This window comes from Chiloscyllium punctatum, chromosome 35 (genome assembly GCF_047496795.1).
Source record: "Chiloscyllium punctatum isolate Juve2018m chromosome 35, sChiPun1.3, whole genome shotgun sequence".
Lineage (NCBI taxonomy): Eukaryota > Metazoa > Chordata > Chondrichthyes > Orectolobiformes > Hemiscylliidae > Chiloscyllium > Chiloscyllium punctatum.
This window is the reverse complement of record NC_092773.1, coordinates 10,718,588-10,739,847: the sequence shown is the minus strand read 5'-3', so window position 1 is coordinate 10,739,847 and position 21,260 is coordinate 10,718,588. Positions and strand designations below refer to the sequence as shown.

Below are 21,260 nucleotides of genomic sequence, written 5' to 3'. Positions count from 1 at the left end.
GCAGTGTCAAATCATAGAATGCCATCATAAAGGCCATTTGATCTGTTGTGCCCAGACTAGCTCACTGCAAGAGCAACGCATCTCATCCCAGGTGCCGAGAAAACATTTATCTCCTCATTCTTTTCTCAAAGTCTCAAACTTTTTTGCAGCATAATTTCACATAATCTGATATTTTTCTCAACTTTGGGTTCTAATGGGGAACTGATGGAGAGGTTCCCAGGCTGTTGAATCATATCCTGAATTCTCCTTCCACATCCAACAAGTCGGCAGCCAAAGCTTGCGGTCCAGAAGTAGGGGTGTGACCACTGCACCTCAGGACCTCCTGCATGCACACTCCGGCAGTTCACTGCAAATGAGAACCACTCGCTGATGAAAAATGTTTTCCCTTCTCTCACCATTGCTTCTTTGCCCCATCACCTTAAACGTTTAAATCTTATATCACCTCAAACCATTGAGAAGTAGTTTGTGGCTGTACACCATTTCAACTTGATTCATTCCCAAACTCATGGGGGGTGGGTGCTACAGGTTTGTAAAAGGAGGACAGGAAGAATAAGTTGTTGTGCACTCTCTCCCGTGGCAGTCTTCGCAATATTGACAGCAGCCCAGCAATTAGGTGTTTCTTTAGGGGTGGGCTGTGCACATTTTGGATGCTTGGTGTAATTCCCAATCGTGCCTGTCTTTTTCTGCTTGTGGAGCCTTTCGCACAGACCATGGGTTGAATCTTTTGACCTGTGGGGAAATTTGTACTTCCATTGCAATCAGGCGTTCAACCTGTGCATTTTGGCTCGGATCACAATGGTACACCATGTTGCAGGATGGCCAGGAGCATTGGTATGAGCCAGTTAGAAGGGCTAGCAGGGATGGCAGAATATGATGTAAATCCTGTTGGCAAAGATCACAGGCTGAAATTTTCAAGGTGTTGACAATTCCTGCCCTTGAACTATAACTTGCATGGTGAGTTATTTTACTTGGCAGCATACCATTGTGAGAAACAGTGCGTTGGGATTCTACTGTGTGAAACGTAGCAGACAGCCTCATATATTCCAATAAATCCCCCTGTTGCTGTATTTCAACTTGGGCATCAAACAGGGTGGAATAAATGTGCTAACGTCTCTGTTCTAATCACACTGACAAAGTTGTAAATCAATTGCGTTAAACATTGCTCAGCTAACAGTATCAGGATAGGCCATTCAGCCTCACTTGCGTATTCCGGTCCACGGCTAATCTGCATTTTGACACGATCTACCTGCCTTTGTTCATAACCCTTCCATCAAAATTCTCCGAAGTTCAGGTTTGAAATGTTCATTTCAACCTCAGCCGGTCAAGTTTTTTGGAAGCAGGCGAGTTGAAATTTCCACACCCTTTTTGCTGAGCAGTGCTTTCATTAATCACCCATAATAGACTGGCTCAAAGTGTTCTGGGTTGTCTCAAAAGAGGAATTAATTTCTCTGCACGTCGATGCCTTAATCGTTTTCGTCAGCTTTAATCACCCCACAACCTCCAAAGGCCAATGAAATACATGCCAAACTTATCCAAACCTGTCCTCATACTGGAAGTCTGGCATTGAATCCTGGCATTGTTCTGATAAATCCACCACTTTCAAGGTCAGTTTATCTTGCCTGAGATTGGTGCCCGAAACTGAGTGTAACATTCCAGATGGAAAAGTGAATAGAATTGCTGCCAAGTCCCAACATGATAATTAAATCAGAATTTGACTTCTTGGGTCACTAGGTCAAGAGCCTTGCCCATGACACATAGTGCAAGCGTTGTGTGAAAAATGGATGGAGGGTTTCATTGTGACTGGTTTGACAGCCTCATCTCATGTCTTTGTTAATTTTCAGGGGAAACAGCTGACACTCTGATGGCACTGAGGTACTGCAAGGAGAGGGGGGCCCTGACGGTAGGCATCACAAACACAGTTGGTAGCTCCATCTCTCGAGAAACAGACTGCGGTGTCCACATCAATGCGGGACCAGAAATTGGAGTCGCCAGCACCAAGGTAAGTCGTTAGCGTCAGAACAGTCACTTCCTCATTGTTTCCGTGACTTGGATTTTTAACTGTGATTTCTCTGTTCACCTTGATTTGGGCAATTGGTTTGTCCAGTTATACAATATGCATCTTGGATCAGAGTTTTTACCCTCAGAGGAGTCAAGACCCTCTCTGACTTGCCACCTCACATCTGGAAATAATTATTGGGAAGCCTGTATGCACAAAAACATACAGTGACCCTCTGTGAAAGCTGCCTCTTTCTGCTGGGGCCCTCTGTGCCTCTGGCCAGAGAAGCATTCTTCAGTCATGAAGTGAGGCAGTACTTGACAACCAAGCGTGATATCTGCCTGTGCAGCCCATCCCAGCTGAGCCTGGTCCTCTGCACAGCCAACTCTGCAGTTGTATCCACCCTAGCTGCCTGACTCTGGAAAGTTGAATCGCGGTTTGCCAAACTTGCCTGCTGACAGTTTTGCTGCTAACTTTCGGTTCAGGCTGACCTGCTTTCTTTGTGTCCAAAAACTTTTCACTACTCACTTTCTTTTTTCAATGATGTGAGCTGTGGTACAAGGGTACCCTCAGTTGGTGTGGATGTGCCACATGTCTTCATTCGTGTTTACTTTATCCACAGACAATCCTTAAAGGTGTAGATTTTTAAGGGGCTCCTATCTTAAAGAGACGGAAACTGGTTAAATGTAATATAAATGAGAATGAGAGCAGGGTTCTGGCTTGGTTCCCTGCTTCCTATCCACCTCCCCCAACCACACGCACACACAGTTGCCCCAAGTGAGTAATAGGAGACAGCGTTTTCTTGCCTCTCTCAGAGCTGACAGAGTGTTTGTTTGTGCTGGAATTCTGCTTCTGCTTAGCTCAGATGGTGAGCAATGACGTCAGCAAGGCACACTTCTGTTAGTTAGTTCAATCCACTCCAGGCCTTGATTGTTCCCCTGAGACATTGATGGTGGAAAGCAACTGGAATCTGTCAAGGAGGAGGGATGTCGGGGAGTGGACTGGAGACATCGGTGAGAGTTGATTTGAGGATTTGTAGCTGCATTTTTGCACTCTTCTGAGTTCACAACAGCCCGATCGCTTTTTTTGCAGTATATAAACATGGTACATATCACTTTTACCTCGTGGTAGCTGCAATTTGAGACATGTGTAAAAGAAGTTGAGCAATTCCATTTGTCCCCTTTTACAGCCTATGGCTGATTTCATTCTTGAGCTCTGATTATGGCACTGATCTGGCTGCTGTGATGTGAGTCACTTTAAGGACTTGTGGTTTCTTTTACTGTTCATGTTCATTACGTTCCACGGTTGTGTAATTCAATAGTTTGTCATTGCTGTAATTCCTGAGGCTGCTAGCTGTGTCCCAAGGGTAAGGCAATGAAATCCTGTCATGTAGCCTGCAATCTTTGCCTTGACTGTAAACATGATTTAATAGCACACACAGCCTGTGACTGTGCAAGTGTCAGTGGCTGATCTACTTGATATCACAGCCATAACCCATTTCACCTGGGACGTTACAGTTCCACTGTGGTCAACAATTTCATTGAAGCTGTTCTACGCACTCTGCTTCGGTTGTTGAGTCCTCCTGGCTGGCATGCATTCTGCTGGTGCAGTTATCTTTTTTAAGGTTTACTTTGTGAGGTTCGAGATTGAAACAGAAGATGCTGAGGAGATCAGGCAATCTCTTCTGAGGAAAAGCGAACATAGAATTGTTGCGGTGCAGAAGAAGTACATCGTGCCTGCCCTGAGTCTCTCAGCACTTTAACTTAGGCCTACTCTCTTGCATTTTCCCGGTTGTCTCTATTCAATTAAGTGTCCAATGCTGCTGTTTAGAACATCTCAGTTGAATCTGCATCTGTCTTACTTCCAGACATTCATTCCATACCTTAACCATTCACTGTGTGAAAACATGTTTTTTTGCCTCATACTTCCTTCTTTTGCAAAACACATTAAAACTGTTCTCAATCCATTTCTGAGCAGGGAACAGTTTCTTACTGTACACTTGGTCTGGACCATCATGTTTCCACTTTTCCAGTGTTTCCTTGCATATAAAGTGTGTCGTCCTGGAACCATCCCGGTAAACCTCTTCTGAAGTCTCTCAAATGCATTTCCATCCTACGTATATTGTTGCACTAGAACTGCATAAGCTGGTGTCTCATCCACATCCATCGTAAACTTCTGCTGTTGTAATCTATGTCCCTGTTTATGAAGCCTAGAATATTGTGTACTTGACTCTCTGGTCTCCATCTGTCCTGCCACCTTTCATGACTGACTTACACATCCACCCAGGTCCCTGTGCTCATGCACACCCAGTACACTGTCTCCCCAAATTCTTTGTAGCAAAGTGCAACACCTAACTTTGACTGCATTGAGCCTCATCTGCCACCGAACTGCCCACTCCACCAACTTGTCAATGTATTTTTTTTAACTTCTTCCCTGTCCGCCTCACAGTTCAACCAAAGTTTGAGTTGTCCGCAACACCGAGGTCCAGATCATATATTTATATGTACATCTGTATCAGGAAAAGCAAAGGTCCCAAAACCCGACTCCCAGGGAACTCCATCACAAACCTTCATCCCACCTCAAAAGTACTCGTTAACCATGACATCCATATTTGCCAACCCTCAGCCAGTTTTAAATCCATGTTGCTCCTGTCCCTTTTTATTCCATGATGTATAATTTTCCCCTCATGTCTGTTGTGTGGCATTGTATCAGACATCTTTTGGAAGTCCACTTGACCACAAATACAGAATTAAACTCATCAACCCTCTCCGTTACCTCTTCAGAAACTCCAGCAAGGAACAATTCATCCTTAACAATTCCATGTCTACTCTTTGGAATGAATCCACCTTTTCCCATGTGGTGAATAGTTGTATCTAGACGTTACCCCACACTGAGGTTTCGGGGCCCTGATTTTCCATCGATCAGAAATCATTATGACTCATTTTCTCTTCCAAACCTGCACTACAGAGAAAGGGGACCAAACCTGGAGGGTGGCATGATGTGCTTTGTCAGGGGGCTGCTGTGAACGACACATTCTGAATTTTGGCGACACGCTGCCTTTTTTTAGTCCCAATGTGTAGTTCCAGGAATAAAAACAGCAAGTGCTGGAGAAACCCTCCAGTCTGGCGCTGTCTGTGGGGAGAGGAAAAGAGTTGACATTTCTAGTGCACTACCATCTCCAGAGATGCTGCCAGACCTACTGAATTTTTCTGGCGCCTTCTGTTTTTATTGTAGTTCTACCGCATCTGCTTTAATTCGAATAATCCCAGAGTTTGGGTCCTCTGTGCTGTCAAAAGGTGTCAGATGAGATGAAATCAGTCCTATTTGTACATGATTGACATGTTGAAGTAATCTGACTGCTGTTGATTGCCTTGTAATTTTCCAGAACCCTTGAGTTGGGATTGCTATTTTCTGTGCACTCTTAAACCGCATAGTGGTTACTGAATTTAGCCAATAACTGACTCCCTTTTGTTTTCACCCAGGCATACACCAGCCAGTTTGTTTCTCTTGTGATGTTTGCACTCCTGATGTGTGAAGATAGAATTTCCATGCAGGAGAGGCGAAAGGAAATTATACGAGGTTTGAAGGCATTACCAGGTCAGCATTGGCACTGTTTATCATGTGAAATAAAATCAGATGTAATCTTGTCCAAAAATATTCTTACCGAAATGTAAAATCAAACTACAGGATAATTATTTTTTAAAACCAGAAAGGACAATAATCTGCATTTACAAAGCATCTTTGATAAACCTTTTGTGCTTTGCCCTCTGTGAAATTATAACTCCCCTTCGTTTTTTTGCCAAATCTTTTACATCCGCCCAAGCGTACAGATGAGGTATTGCTTATCTTTTCTTTGTCATGCACTGCCCAGATTTGGCAACTGGAGTCTGTCATTCAGCTTTTTGATCCTGCCCCACCATTCAATATAATCATGGCTGATAGAACACTTCAGGGCTTTTCCCCTACTCTTATCACATAACCCTGTACGCCACTGGTAGTCAGAAGCGATCAATCGCTCCCTTAACTGTATTCAAAGACTAATCTTCCTCAGCCCTCAGGGCTAGAGAGTTCCAAAGATTCACAGTGTATTGCATTCAAGAAAACTCTTGCTCCTCACCTAAGGCCTCAGTGGACGTTTGTGCAGATGGCACAACTTTTGGCTCAAAGGCAAGTGTGCTTCCAACTCAACCAAGACTGACACAAATAAAGTAAGTTTGCAGATCCTGCTTTGCTTTACCTGATTGAATCAGCAGACTTTGCATGTGTTCAACATTTCCTGGAATCATTTCCAGGATGTGTTTATATTTTGTTTGCATCTCAAAATTCAAGGTTTGACATGAAAGCAGTGACCAACAGTTCCTTTCATCCAAGAAGACAACGTCTGAAATAAGACAATGTTCTGTGTCCGAACTGCATTAACACAAGAATAACAATTTCCCATGCTTCCTGTGTACTATCACCGAAGTGCATCGCCGAGACTGAAAAATGATTCCTGTGAGCATGACGAAAAGAATAAAAGTCACACAGTCTAAGGGCCGTATTTCATGGTGCCTAAACAGCTATATCAGGCCCATCTTCATATCCCTTGATTCACTCAGTGGCCAAAAATATACAGTTCTCCAGTGTCACTGGTTGAGGAATATAGAAGCCAAGGCTAATGTCCTGGGAGAAGAGATTCAAATCCCACCATGACCGTGGTAAATTCTGTATTCAATACAATATCTGGAATTAAAAACTACCATGGTGCTGACTGTGTAATCATTGTCACTTGTCATCAAAACCCTACTGGTTCAGTGATCCTCTTCTGCCTTCCGAGCCTGGCCAGCCCTTCAAGTGATTGCACTCCCACTCCCACAGTTGAGTCTAAACTGCCCTCCCAAACGATTGAGCATGCCGCTTGGTTGCCAGCAGTGATTGAAGAAGGCAGCTGATCAGAGCAGTTACATTCGATGGGCACTAACTCTTGGCCACATCCATGTCAGCTGAATGAATGTATTAAAGTCTGCAGTGTGCTCAACAAGCTGAATATAGACAAGTTTGCAATAAGTAAGTGTGAAGATTCTGAACCCTCAGTTCTCTTTATCCTTGCATTGGCCAGTCCCTTATCCTGAGAATATAAATTTCAACACTTTAGCCAGGTGAATCTGCCCCTTGGCACCTCAAGCGCTTTGAGTATTTCACACATTTGAATGAGATCATGTCTCATTCTTGCAATTCCAGGAAATGCAGGATCATTCGGCTCAGTCTGTCCTCACAGCACAGCCTCCTCATCCCGGAAATGAGCTTCTCTGTGGCTCAATATAAAATCATTGACAAAGGGTTGTTTCTGTGGTCAGTCTGTAGGAGAGCAACAGCCACATTAGCACAGTTCAGTGAAGGGAAGATGGCGTGGACGTCTGCCTTCTAGGATCTAGCTTAGTTGCCACACCCTTTGTTCTGTTTACTGTGGAGTGTCTTGTGTGAACAACAGGACCCAGGTAAGGCATCAAGAGGAGGCCTGGCATTCAGAAAACACAGTGTTGATTTTGGAGAGATATGCAGAAATAGCAATTGGAAAATCCCAGACAGAATGAGCAAATGCTGGAAGTGAGCTGTGAGACTATGAACAGCAAATATAGATTTGCATTTCAGGTGGGAATGCTCCATGTGAACTAGTGAGTGGGAGATAAGAGACCCTGGAAAGAACTCACTAAATAGGATGGCAAGGGCAGATTTATCCTCCCTCCATCACTTCTAGTTTCCTGGCCTGCAGAATGTTTGCAGTTTTGTTGTAGGTTCCGAGTGTCCCCATAATGACACTACAGGTAAGTGAGTGCATGTGGCCTCCGTACATGTGCTTCGCCAAATTTCTGGGTTCCAACCTGGTTGAAGTTGCCTGCCTGCGAACAGTCTGTTGCACTGTGAAGGAGCATTGAGGCAGCAAAGTTTTGTCTCAATAATCCGAGGAAAGGTTTTCCTGAATGGTTCTCTAATTTTACTGCACGCTGCAGCCAGACAAATTCTTTCCCCTCTCTCCCTGAAATTTTCAAAGGAATGAAAAGTCAACTTGTCATATTTCCAGGAAGGGATTAACCACAGGAACGACAAATTGAGGAGGCTTAGGAAATGAATGGGAGAAGTCAAATTGTTTGATTTAATCCATGATTTTAACGTCTCTTTCTCTCTTGTCAGACCTCATTAAAGAAATCCTAACTCTGGATGAAGAGATACAGAATTTGGCGAGAGAACTCTACCAGCAGAAATCGGTTCTCATCATGGGCCGTGGCTATCACTATGCCACTTGCCTGGAGGGGGCGCTGGTGAGTTGCATGTGTTTATCCTGATTGGGTTTGGGAAAATCTTCCAATCAGCCCGAATGTTGGTGTACAAGCTTTGCAGCCTTGCTGGCACAGAGCACTGATGCCACTGCACCCAAACTGCAGTTCCCTGTACAAGTGTTGCTTTGCATCTGTGTAATGGAGTTTGACAGATACTAGAGTTTCACACTGCTATCATGAACAAGTTTTCATGGTGGATGGTTGTCAAGGGAGGCCAGACAGCACAGATGGATAATAACTACCCTCTCCTTAATCATCCACATCTGGAACTAGATACTTGGGCCACTCCAGAGAGATTCAATTAAGGTTTTTCTTTCCCCTGCTCGTGTCTGGAAAATTGTCTTTTGAATAGAACACCCTTTCCCTTCAAACAAATTGAATTTTTGCCAGTTATTTTTGCTCAGCTTGCAGGGCATTCCAGATGTTGCTTTTGCCACTGTAACCTGTAATTTAATGCAAAGGGTAAGGGAATGCAAAGGAAGCATCCTTTCGTTTGGCTGTGAACTGCAATTTGTGGTGAAAATGTTTGCAGGACATGCCGCCAGCACAGTACAGTACAACCTCGATTATCTGAACAAGATCTCCAGGTCCCGTAAAAACGGCATTCGGCAACTCAGCATTCAGTTATCCGTTAAACAGCAGTATGGCGTGCTTGGCAGATAACCAGCAGTTATAAATTACTGCTTGTCTGTGATCAGATCAAATATCCCAACAAAATACTCTCTGCCATTTGGATAATCGAGGTTCTACTGTACTGTAACAACAAATGTGACTGACAGAGGAGGAGTAGCGAAGACGCAAACCATCACTTGGACAGAATAAAAGAAATGATCGCACAGGCAGGACAGAAACTCATCCAATGGTTTTTGTGCTAGTTGTTGAACTGGGGCTATCCATTCTGATCCTATCTTCCCTGCCCATTTTCCATCTCCTGTTCATATTCTTCCCAGTGAGGTGCGTTTTTCTCCCCCCTGAGGCTGGCAGGCTTTGTTGGCATTTCTCTAGGATTGTGTGTCTTACACCATGCCTTGGAATTGTTGGGATGTTGCACGCCATGGTTCAGATGAGGTCAGGCTGGGAAAAGCACACTGTGTTCTCAGGCACAGTGAAAGCTGTTCTCCCTCCACGGAGGCTTGTTGTTTAATTTCGGCAGACAAAGAAATGCATCGTCCTGTGGCATCAAAATGAAAGTTACATTGATTCCAAGTGTCTTGGGATGCACGTTGAGTACATTTTGGTGGCCGCCCATTCCTTGGTGTGGGAAAGAGAGAGAGAGAGACAGAGCTTTGGCAGAGTGCTGTTTCTGCCTGCTGCATTGATGTGAAAGCATATTGTTTGAGATTTGCCTTTGGATGTTGAGAGGAGTGGATCTCACAATAAGAGTGGAAATGACATTTGGAACAAAGGAGGAGTTAATCGCACAGGCCATTGTCATTGAGTGAACAGCATGGTGATGGATGATGTATGGGCAGGTGACACATGGGGCATGACCTGGTGGAGACTTGATGGAAGCTCCACGTCTTGAGCAGATTGTCATTTATTTTTGGTGTGCTCTGATCCTCTCTGTAGCCACAAAGCTTGAAAAGAACGGGATACAAGAGGGTGTAACTCAGGAAATAATGATTCCTTTTGCAGCCAGTTTGGCTTGCAGTTGATGGGATTGTGGTGGTGGGGAGGGAAGGTGATACCTGTGTATGTAATGGTCAGCTGTTTGTTATTCTGGGCACCTTGTCCTGCTCAGAGCACAGAATGTGTCAGCAGCCTCACCTACTGTATTCCCCAGCTTGTGCCATCATGACAAATCCTTGCTCTGAACTCGGTCACAAAAAACCCTTGTATCCCTTTGCTCTGTGCTGCTCAATAGCCAGTCTCAAGTGGGGCTTCTGGAAAATGATGCTGGAAAATGGAAATTAAAGCAGAAACTGTTGGGGAAACTCAACAAGTCGAGCAAAAAATGAAAGAGTCATCCTGGACTTGATACTGGACTCGAACCGTTCACTCTGTTGCTCTCTCCATAGACACTGCCTGAGCTGCTGCAGTGGTTCATCCAGTTCCTCGCCCTACCTTGCTGCTTTATTTCAACCATAGGGGATTCCAGCTTAAAGTCTAATTACCACAGACGTAAAAACAAAAGAAACAGAATCAGAAAATGAGCAGTTTGGCCCCTCGAGCATGCCTTACGATTGAACAAGATTGTGATTGTTCTGACGGTGGATATCACTGCAATTCCCCGCCTGTTCCCCTACCTAAACCTTGGACTCCCCTTGGAAATAAAAACCTTGTCAAACACATAGTGCACCACTGAAGTTCTCGTTTGACAGAAGGTTCGACTTTGTAAAAATCCTTGGTGAGGCTGTGCCTTTCTCTGCAAAGAGTTAAGTCAGATACTCAGATTAGAAATGGACCATTCGGCCCACCCAGTCCATGGTGCCATTTACTTCCATTCTTCCGTCTCTCACTCAAATCAACATAGCCCTTTTCCCTCATCTGCTCACTTGGCCACTTCTAAAGTGCAGCAATGCCATTCAGCTGCACCACTCCCAGTCACAGTGAAGGTCACTTTCTCACACTCTTTGGTGAGAGTGTTTCACTGTGAGATTTCTTGGTGACTATCTCAGCTTGCTCTCGATTTTCCCAACAAGCCTACTTTGAAAGACTGCGTTGTTTCAGGTGGCTGTTTCTGATTTTACATCAGAATATGACCGGAAACTCAACTGGACTTGCCACACCAATACAGGTAGAAAAAAAACCTGCAGATGCTGGAATCCAAGGTAGACAAGCAGGAGGCTGGAAGAACACAGCAGGCCAGGCAGCATCAGGAGCAAACAGCCCGGAGGACTCAACATTGAGTTCTCCAATTTCAAGAAACCTCCCTTGGCATCTTCCGCCTCCCTTCCCAGCCCCTTCCATTCCTCTAATCGGCCCTTCCTTTCAGTTACCAAATGGATTCATTCTTCTCATTAACCAACCAAGTCATACCCTCTCCTGTGTTCGCCTATCCCTGTCTCACCATCCCACCATCTACCCACCCCCTTTATCTGCAGCTCCCTTTCCACCCACCCCCAGTCCTGAAGAAGGGTTACACCCCAAGACATTGACTTCTCCACTTCCTGATGCTGCCTTCCAGCTGTCCACATCATAACAGTGGCTACAAGAGCAGGTCAGAGGCTGGGAATACTGTGGTGAGGAACTCCCCTCCTGACTGCCCAAAGCCTGTCCACATGGCACAAGTTGGGAGTATGATGGAATACTCTCCTGTTGCCTGAGTGGGTGCAGCTCCAACAACATCCAAGGGACTTGACACCATTCAGAACAAAGCAGCTCACTTCATTAGCACCACATCTACCACCTTCAACATCCATTCCCTCTACTACTGATGTTCAGTAGCAGTGGTGTGTACCATCTCTAAGATGTACTGCAGACATTCACCAAAGATCCTTAGGCAGTACCTTCCAAATCCACGGCCACTTCTATCTAGAAGGACAAGAGCAGCAGATACATGGGAACACCACCCTCTGCCAGTTTCCCTCCAAGCCAGTCACCATCCTGACTTGGAAATATATCGCCATTCCTTCACTGTCAGTGGATCGATAGCCTGAAATTCCCTACCTGAGTGCATTGTGGGTCAACCCACAGCACATGGACTTCAGCAGTTCAATAAGGAAGCTCACCCCCACTTTCTCAAGTCCCAACTAGGAACAGGCGAATAAATGCCAGTCAGCCAGCAATGCCCAGATCCCACAAAACAATTCTTTTTCTAAAATATCCGTGGTTCAGAAACGGAGAATAAGGTGGGGTTTCCTGCAGAGGTCTTGGAACATAATGGACTGGTTGAGAAAGCTGTTGAGGCAACTCAGTTCAGTACCTCTGGAAGTTCGAGGCATATGATCCCAGAACAAGGACATTGTGGTAAACCTTTGTAAATCGCTGGTTCGGCCCAGGCTGGATTAAGATGTCCAGTTTGTGGCATGGCACGAGGTCAGGGCCTGGGAGAGATGCCTTCTTCTCATGGCACCAGAGTTGAGGACCTTCATTTAGCTGGAGAAACTGTGATAGTTCTCCTTGGAACAGAGAGAGATCAGGGTGATTCAGTAGGGGATTTACAAATAATCAAGTGTTTGACAGTGTAAATGGGGGAAATTGTTTCTGTTGGCAGGGGAATTAGCGAACTGAAGAGACAGATCTAAAATATTTAGCAGAAGTGCCAGGTGAGATCAAGAGATATTTGTTATGACAGGGAGGTTTTATGACCTGGAATGGATTTCCCAAATGGGTTTGTAAAAGAGAATCGAATAAGTAATGAAAAGGGAAAGACATGCAGGGCTGTGACCGAGAGTGAGGGAGTGGAAGTTTAATTGAAAAGCTCTTTCACTGAGCCCAAGCAGGCTGGATGGTTTGAATGGTGGCCGATCAGACAGGAGTGGTGGAGAGCACACAGTTCACGTGGGAGAGCTGGGAGGAGTTCACATTGAACCCATGGGCAGTGACGTTGAGTGAGGCCAGACGTGCATTTTCTGAGTGAATTTCCAGGCTATTTGCTGTGGAGACCCATATTAAAGCAACAGCGACCAAGGAACGCCATTACTGCTATGTGGTTTCAACAGGCGTTACCATAAGTTTTACTGAGACAAGCACGCTTGAAAACGTAGTTGAGTCATTTGAGCCATAAAGTCATCTTCATGTTGCTTCAAATGGAACCAAGGCCAATTGAGAATAATCTGAAAACAGGAAAAAGCTTCCATCAAACACGTCGCGTTGGAAAGTTTCACAGCGGTCCAGGAATTTTTAATTAATCGCAAGTCATCAAGGGTGGAAAGTTGGTTCTCAGCGTTGACCACAAATCTCACCACTTGTTTGGAAAAGCTAAACCAGATCTAAAAGTCCAGATTCTTATCCTTTCTGTGAAGCATCCTCTCTGGTATGTCAATCTTGGTCTAGTAGGGCCGATTTAAAAGCTGCTGTTTACTTTTGAGTCAGTTTCTTAACTTTGGCATTGCCTTATTCCCAATAAAGTTTGCATTTGCATAGTTAAACATGCTGACAATATTCATGTCAAACTATAGTTATCACCCAAGTCAGAGAAGGTGTTATTCAGGTAGTTAGGGCAGTGGTCTGTAGAGAGAGAGAGAGAGAGAGAGAGAGCAATGGGTTTCACAGTCTTTGACTGTGCAGAGGATTGTTGAAAGCAAGTCTTCTCTAAAATAGCTGAACAAAAATGTCTGTGACAGACATACTCTTGGCTGTTGTATGAGGAATATCACAATGGAAGGTACATTCATTTCTCAGCCCTTTCAGTTTTATAAACCAGCAAGGTAATTTGATCGACTGCTTTAATCATGTTTCAGTGACTAACTTGCATTGTTGAGGAATGAAACAGTCTCTGTAGCGGAAAAGGGAACATTTCCAGTGCTTTGTGGAAACCGGATGGGAATGAGACAGAGCGTGAAGCTCTTTGTGAAGTTTGCAATTCCATTCAAGCAGTTGCTAACCAGCAGACAACTGTTCTGCTTTGTTAAAGGATCAGTAATGAGGGGGTATAATCTTAAAGACGAAGGCCAGGAGGTTTAAAGGGGATTTGAGGAAATGATTTTTCTCCCAGAAGGTGGTAGGAGGGTAGTTGAGGCAGGAAGCCTCAGAACCATTAAAAAATACCGAAGTGAGCAATTGACATGTCAGAACATTCAAGGCCAGGAGCTAGAAAGTGAAACACGTGTCAATTTAGAGTGGTTTTGTTGGTGCAGACTGGATGGGCCGAAGGGTGTGTTCCATCCTGTGTGAGTCTGAGAGTGGCTTTATTGTGCGATTGTAATTCTTCAGCCACTGACTGATCGCCAAGCAAATGGGTGCGTTGTTCTGCCCTGAGTTACCTCCACAAAATCCAAAACCATCCATCCCATGGAGTAAGTTGTCCATAGGAAGGCAAGTATCAGGTTGTTGGGCTACAGAAATCAATGAAGAATGTTTTAAGTTATGCACAAACCCCTGGCATGTGCCAGAACGACAGCAAATATGCTGTCAGTGAGTTTGCACCGAAAAAGTGAAGCCTGACAGATTCCAGGGCCTCTGGTTTGTAAATTGAAACAAGGTTTGATGCACTGAAGCAGCTGTTTATAGACAACTGACATAGAGTATTGGCAATATACAGCACGAAAACAGACCGTTCTGGCAGCTCATTTCACACATACCACCCACTGTGTGAAAAAGGTGCCTCTTAGGTCCCTTTTATATCATTCCCCTCTCACCCTAAACCTATGCCCTCTAGTTCTGGACTCCCCCATCCCAGGGACAAGACCTTGTCTACTTACCCAATCCATGCCCCTCATGATTTTATAAACCTCTATAAGGTCACCGCTCAGCATCTAACGTTCCACGGAAAACAGTCCCAGCCAATTCAGCCGCTCCCTGTAGCTCAAGCCCTCCAACTCTGACAGCATCTTTGTAAATCTTTTCTGAGCCCTTTCAAGTTTCACAACATTTTTCTGATAGGAGGGAGACCAGAATTGCATACAATATTCCAAAAGTAGCCTAACCAATGTCCTGTACTCAATGCTGTGACCCATAAAGGAAAGCATACCATCTCTGTACACAGCAACTAACTTCAAACTCTGATTCTTCACCTTCATAAAGAATATTTTCTTTCAGTAAATTTGACCGTCTATCCTGGGTGAGATGAAATTACAGTATTTCCCAAGTAAAGTTCCTTGCTATTTGTGAAGTCTCCTCAGCCTGTGGAAAAATATCTATCCTTTTCAATCCTTCATTTGGCTTTTAGTTGTTTCATCAGATGGAGCTAGTTCTTCAAAATGCACAGTGTAGCAAATTTGGCTCATCTTGTAAACTTGGCATGAGGAAGAAGGAGAAACCAGAGATGTTTTTGAATAAAGTCAAGACACTCTCCATTGGAAGTATTTTAGGATCAACCTGTTCAGAGGTGTTATGACACACCTCTGGAACAGATGAACCCAGCATCCTGGTTCAGAGGTAGGGACACTGGAGGCACGAGCCCCGTCCTCTCCATTGAAAAGGTTGAGCACAGAATAAAGCTGAGTTGTGCTCTTAATGTGGAACAGCCTCCAAACATTGCTAAAGCCCCAGGTTATTTGGATTGGATCGTAGATGGTGATGTCGAAACTGCACTGAAAGATGTCTCCACATTCAGCAAGGGAGGGGAGAAAGTTTAGAATCAAAATAAAATTTTGTCATGGTAACATATAACACATATCACAATTCCATCAAATGCCATTAGTTTGAAAGGACAGTTGTATAAATGTGAAATCTGACAAATATATGCTCATGTTGTGTTGGCAGCGACAGTTTCTTCAAATACTTAACCCCTGGCAGCTGAATGTATTTAATTTTCATTCCCTTGGGAGATGAATAGTTCCATTTGCAAAACAGTATCTGTGATTTATAGGCCATTCCTCGAAAACTAATTGAGGAAAATGAAAAGCAGAGTGTTATTTCCGCAGTGAGCTTTAGCAACAGACAATTAACCTCTTTGCTTGTCGAGATATTGCGCAGTTGAGTGTCCCTTGCCCTTAATTAGCTAAAGCACCATCTGAAAGGAATCTTTTTATCGAGACACAAGAGGTCACAGAGTCTGGCTGTGCTCATAGAGAAAATCAATTGGAGCCATGTGCTGAGGAAGTGAATTATCTGAACCTCACATATTTTGTTCAAAACACATCAATTGTCTTGTCTAAAATCAGCCAAGAATTCATGTTGCAAAACCTCCAAAGTGAGCAGGAGCCCAGCAAAGCAGAGCAGTAGACTCAGACTCAAAGTAGCACAACACTGACCTTCCATTGTCTTCTAACAGCAATTATGTTTTATTGCTGTGAACTTGAGTATTCTGTGGAAATGTGATGAATGCTGACGGAAGTAGCCAAGTCCCCAAAGAATCCTTAAACAGCAATTTGCATGCACTTCTTTAAATCCAGTCTGTTGTTCTTGTTGCTGACAATATGGTTGGCTATGCACTGGGGGCACAAATACCCACTGGATGATCACATCCCTTCAGCCCACAAGCATAACGCCCAACTTCTGGTCTTCTGTCAACTTTAATTGTCTATCTTGCTCTCACACTGACATTTCTATCCTTGGCCTGTTGTGCTTGCTGAAGTGAGGCACAACATCAGCTTCAGGAGCACCACATGCTCTTTCAGTTTGATACTTTGCAGCCGTCTGGACTCCGTGTTGATTTCAGCAATTTCACAGGGTAAATACTGTTGCCCCAATTTGTTGCTGTCCCTTGTCTTGTTTTGTTCATCTTTCAGCCAGCAACACGCCTGCTCTCAGTACATTTACATTGGCTCTGGAGGACTCAAATGTCTGTCATTCAACCTCTGCCGTTTTCTAGCCTATCACAGACCTTGCCCCACACACATCTTTGCTCCAAACCTATCAGGTCAGGTTTCTGAGGAAGGGTCACTGGATCCAAAACATTAACTCTGATTTCTCTCCACAGATGCAGCCAGACTTGCTGGGCTTTGCCAGCTATTTTGTTTTTCTATTTCATTTCCAGCATCCACAGTTCTTATGGTTTTTATTTTCTATAAGATCAAGCCCGTCCATAGTGTGGATTGGGACCCCCCCCTCACCAGATCATGTGCAGAAGTTTTGGGAGTCATGAGCTCTGAGGAAGTGAGGGGACTGTAACAATTTTTAAGACTTGAAATGGGATCACAGAGGGGAAAAAAGTATTCGACTTCTAAGTTTGGTTCTCGTGAAACCTCACAGACCAAATTTTGACTACTCTTTGTCTTGCTACAAGAATGCTGCCTGACGTGCTAAGGTTGTTTCCAGAAATTTCTGTTTTTATTTTGTGTCTCTGGCATCTGTAATGTTTTGCTCTCCAAGAGTTTCTGTTGTGTTTTTTTTTGTGAATTAATTGTCTGGTGGGATTACATCACATTGACTCACAGCCTCTTGAGACACATACAAATCTCTTAAATTGTTTTCACAGAAAATCAAAGAGATCACATATATGCATTCTGAAGGTATCCTAGCAGGTGAGCTGAAACACGGACCCCTGGCCCTGGTCGACAAGCTGATGCCAGTTATCATGGTGATCATGAGGGACCACACATACACCAAGTGCCAAAACGCTCTGCAGCAAGTGGTCGCACGGCAGGTACAAACATCAGATTTTCGATAACGTTCAGTTGTCTCTTTATCAGAGCTGTCGGCCCTTTACTGGTGCATTGTCAGGCTCAAGAATGAGATCTTCAAACCAGACCATTCAGGGTTAATTGTTAAGAGTTAATTGGACATGACAGTGAGCAATTGTGGTAAAGTGGAAACGCTCATGAAAAGCAGGCCTACTGCAAAAATAGCCTGTTTTGATGGGGATGGGCAGAAACTGCCTGACCTTTAGGGTTGTTGGGAACCATCCGCTTGCACAGTCTACATGGGGCCACCTGGACTTTGTTACCACCTACTATTAGAGACATCGAGATGTACAGCATGGAAGCAGACCCTTCGGGTCAACTTGTCCATGCTGACCAGATATCCTAAATTAATCTAGTCCCATTTGCGAGCATTTCGCCCAAATCCCTCTAAATCTTCCCTATTCGCATACCCATCCAGATGCCTTTTAAATGTTGTAATTGGGCCAGCCTCCACCACATCCTCTGGCAGCTCATTCCATACACGTACCACCCTTAATGTGAAAAGGTTGGTCCTTAGGTTCCTTTTGAATCTTTCTCCTCTCACCATAAAACGTATGACCTCTAGATTTGGCCTCGGCGACCCCAGAAAAAGACCCTATCCATGCCCCTCATGTTTTTATAAACCTCTATAAGGTCACCCCTCAGCCTCTGACACTCCAGGGAAAACAACCCCAGCCTATTCAACTTCTCCCTATAGCTCAAATCCTCCAACCCTGCCAATATCCTTGTAAATCTTTTCTGCATTCTTTCAAGTTTCACAACATCCTTCTGATAGGAAGAACACCTGAATTGCATGCAATATTCCAAAAGTGGCCAAACCAATGTCCTGTACAGCCACAATATGACTTCCCAACTGCTATACCCAATGCTCTGACCAATAAAGGTAAGCATACCAAACACACTCTTCACTATCCTGGGAGAAAGTGAGGACTGCAGATGCTGGAGATAAGAGTCAAAGAATGTGGTGCTGGAAAAGCACAGCCAGTCAGGCAGTATCCGAGGGACAGGAGAGTCGACATATCAGGTGTAATCCCTTCATTCCTGATGGAGGGCTTGTGCCTGAAACGTCGGACTCTCCTACTTCTCGGATTCTGCCTGACTGGCTGTGCTTTTCCAGCACCACACGTTAAGCCTCTTCACTATCCTGTCTACCTGGGATTCCACTTTCAAGGAACTATGAACCTGTACTCCAAGGTCTCTTTGTTCAGCAACACGCCCCAGGACTTTACCATTAAGTATATAAATCCTGCTGTGATTTGCCTTTCCAGAATGCAGCACTTCACATTTGCCTATCTGATCACGGTCCTGTTTTACTTTGAGGTAATCTCCACTGTCCACTACACCACCAGTTTTGGTGGACTCTGCAAAACTCACTGACCATAGGTCCTGTATTCACATCTAAATCACTTATATTAATGACAAAAGCAGTGGATCCAGCATCGATCCTTGCAGCACACCACGGGTCACTGGCCTCCAGTCTGAAACACAGCCCTCCACCACCAGCCCTGTCTCCTACTTCAAGCCAATTTTATATCCAAATGGCTAGCTGTCACTGAATTCCTTGTGGTCTAATCTTGCTCATCAGTCTAACACGCGGAACTTTGCTGAAGTCCACTTCGACAATGTCCATTGCTCGGCCTTCATCAAATTTCTTTGTCACTTCTTCAAAATACTCAAATCAAGTTAGTGAGGCACAATTTCCCGCACACAAAGCCATGTTGACTATTCCTAAAAAGTGTTAATCCTGTTCCTCAAAATCTCCTTCATCAGCTCACTCATCACTGACATCAGGCTCAGTGGTCTATAATTCTCTGGCTTTCGAGAGCAGTCTGATTACTGAAGTTATCCTGAAATGGGAATTCAGCATGTAACCTTAGATCCAGAATAGTATTAATATCAGGAGCTCTGTCCCATTTGTGGGATTTTCCCTTTCAGGCTGGATTTGAGAGACCAGGGACATGGAATCTGAGATCAAACTCACAAGTGCCAGCCTTCACCCAGAGTTCCCAATAGACAGAAGACTGAAGCTCACTTGTAGAATATGTCTGAAGTAGTTTCAGCTGACAGATTCACTCATTAATGTGCATATATCGAAAGTAGATTATAAGCTGATAAATTTGCTTTCTACCAAAGCACACGTGCATTCATTTTGATCAGACCTTAAAGAACCCTGCAGTGATTTCAACATTGTCAGTCAGGTAGACCTCATATGAATCGGAGTTGCCTGTCTGGGGCTGTTAACCTGGTCAAATCAGGGAGTGTTAACCTGGTCAAATCAGGGAGCAGTGGCAGACAGACATAAACAGGCTTTCCGAGGTACTGTTACTCTGGTGTCTGACTGTGAATGGGACGCGACTAATGTCAAAGACTGTTCATGTGGAAACAAAGGTAGACTTGATGATGGGATACTGGGGTCTGTGGAGTAATTTCAATGCCAGGAGGCACTTTCACCCTCACATTACACTCAGTCCAGGATACCATCACAGCTGAGCAGTGCCTATTGCCTGCACAGTCATAGTGGATCAGAATGACATCAGTATCATTAGGTTCAGGCCCCATTCCATCTGGGTTTTGGAGCTGTCTCCTTGCCATACCTGTTGTGGAGATCATGGTGCTGTGAAATGGACCCACCTTCATACATTGAAACATAGAGTAAGTTTAGTGGTCCAATTGCATGATATCGCCTTTTGCGATGGGATCCACATCACAAAAATAGGCCAGTCTGCCCAACCCACCCATTCCAGACTTGAGTTCTCTCTCGCCCCTTTTTTGTTTTGTTTGTTCATATCTGCCACTGTAGTACCTGATCCTTTATCTGTCATATACTTCCCGTGCTTCCCCTTAACTGGATCTGGACAATTCCCTATCACCAGTCCTTGTGGTGTTAAGTTGCGCATTCTCTCACGTTATTATCAAAAGCAAGTTTCTCCAGCATGCCCTGTTTGATTACTCAGTGTCAGTCTGATCTTGATAGCTTTGAGTTATGCTCGTACCCACGTGTTAAATTATTCTCTCTGCGTCCACTTTGCCGAACATTTTCATCATGTTCAAGTCCTCTATCCAATCGCACCTCAGCCTTCCAGGGACCCAGCCTGCCTATCCTTTCTTGATGTGTAAACTCCTGCATTTGCAAAGATGATCTGGATGGTTTTTGGAGTCTTGAGTGTAATAACAACATTCCTTCCTCAACCAATGCAATTCCGAAAAGAGAGTACAGAGTGGCCACTCACCTCAATTGAGTTTTATTGGGGATTGAACTTGGAATGAAATGGTAAATGCATTTGCCAACATTCCCAATCTTCTCCTTCAACATCCATTTCCATTTTGGGTAATTTCGGAGATAAATACCGTGTAAGTTAAGGTGGTTTTCTTCTGGAAATCTGCAGACAGTGGACAAAATCTAAGACTGAGGGTGTGTCAAGTCGCACAAAATGGAAACCTGAGAGAAAATGAGGTAATGAGTACAAGACAGTATAATGAATCTTAAACACTGAAAAGCTGTGGGGAGACACAACAGAGCATGTCAGACAATTTGTGTGATACTTGCAAGGAACAAGGGAGGAAAGTTTACGGGTGTGTTGTCCAGACTGGTGTGAGCAAGATCAAAAGCAGCATCAAGGGAGGTTGAAAGTGACAGCATATTGAATTGAAATTTGTTAGAAGGGTGACTGCGTTCACCATGTCGGGGACCTGCTTCACTCAGTTGGCTGGATGGCTGGTTAGAGGTGCAGAGTGATGCCAACAGCGTGGGTTCGATTTCTGCAGCAGATGAGGTGA

The 21,260-nt window shown here is 44.3% G+C and overlaps 1 protein-coding gene across 1 annotated transcript in view; it reads left to right on the top strand.

Annotated features, from left to right (window-relative positions):
* Positions 1–21,260, top strand: part of LOC140459643 (glutamine--fructose-6-phosphate aminotransferase [isomerizing] 1) — a 79,119-nt gene that overhangs the window by 52,307 nt on the left and 5,552 nt on the right. The window contains exons 14-17 of the mRNA XM_072553956.1: positions 1,842–1,999; positions 5,479–5,593; positions 8,168–8,295; positions 17,279–17,446. Coding sequence (XP_072410057.1) covers positions 1,842–1,999; positions 5,479–5,593; positions 8,168–8,295; positions 17,279–17,446 — 569 coding nt within the window. The remainder of the gene's footprint in view (positions 1–1,841; positions 2,000–5,478; positions 5,594–8,167; positions 8,296–17,278; positions 17,447–21,260) is intronic.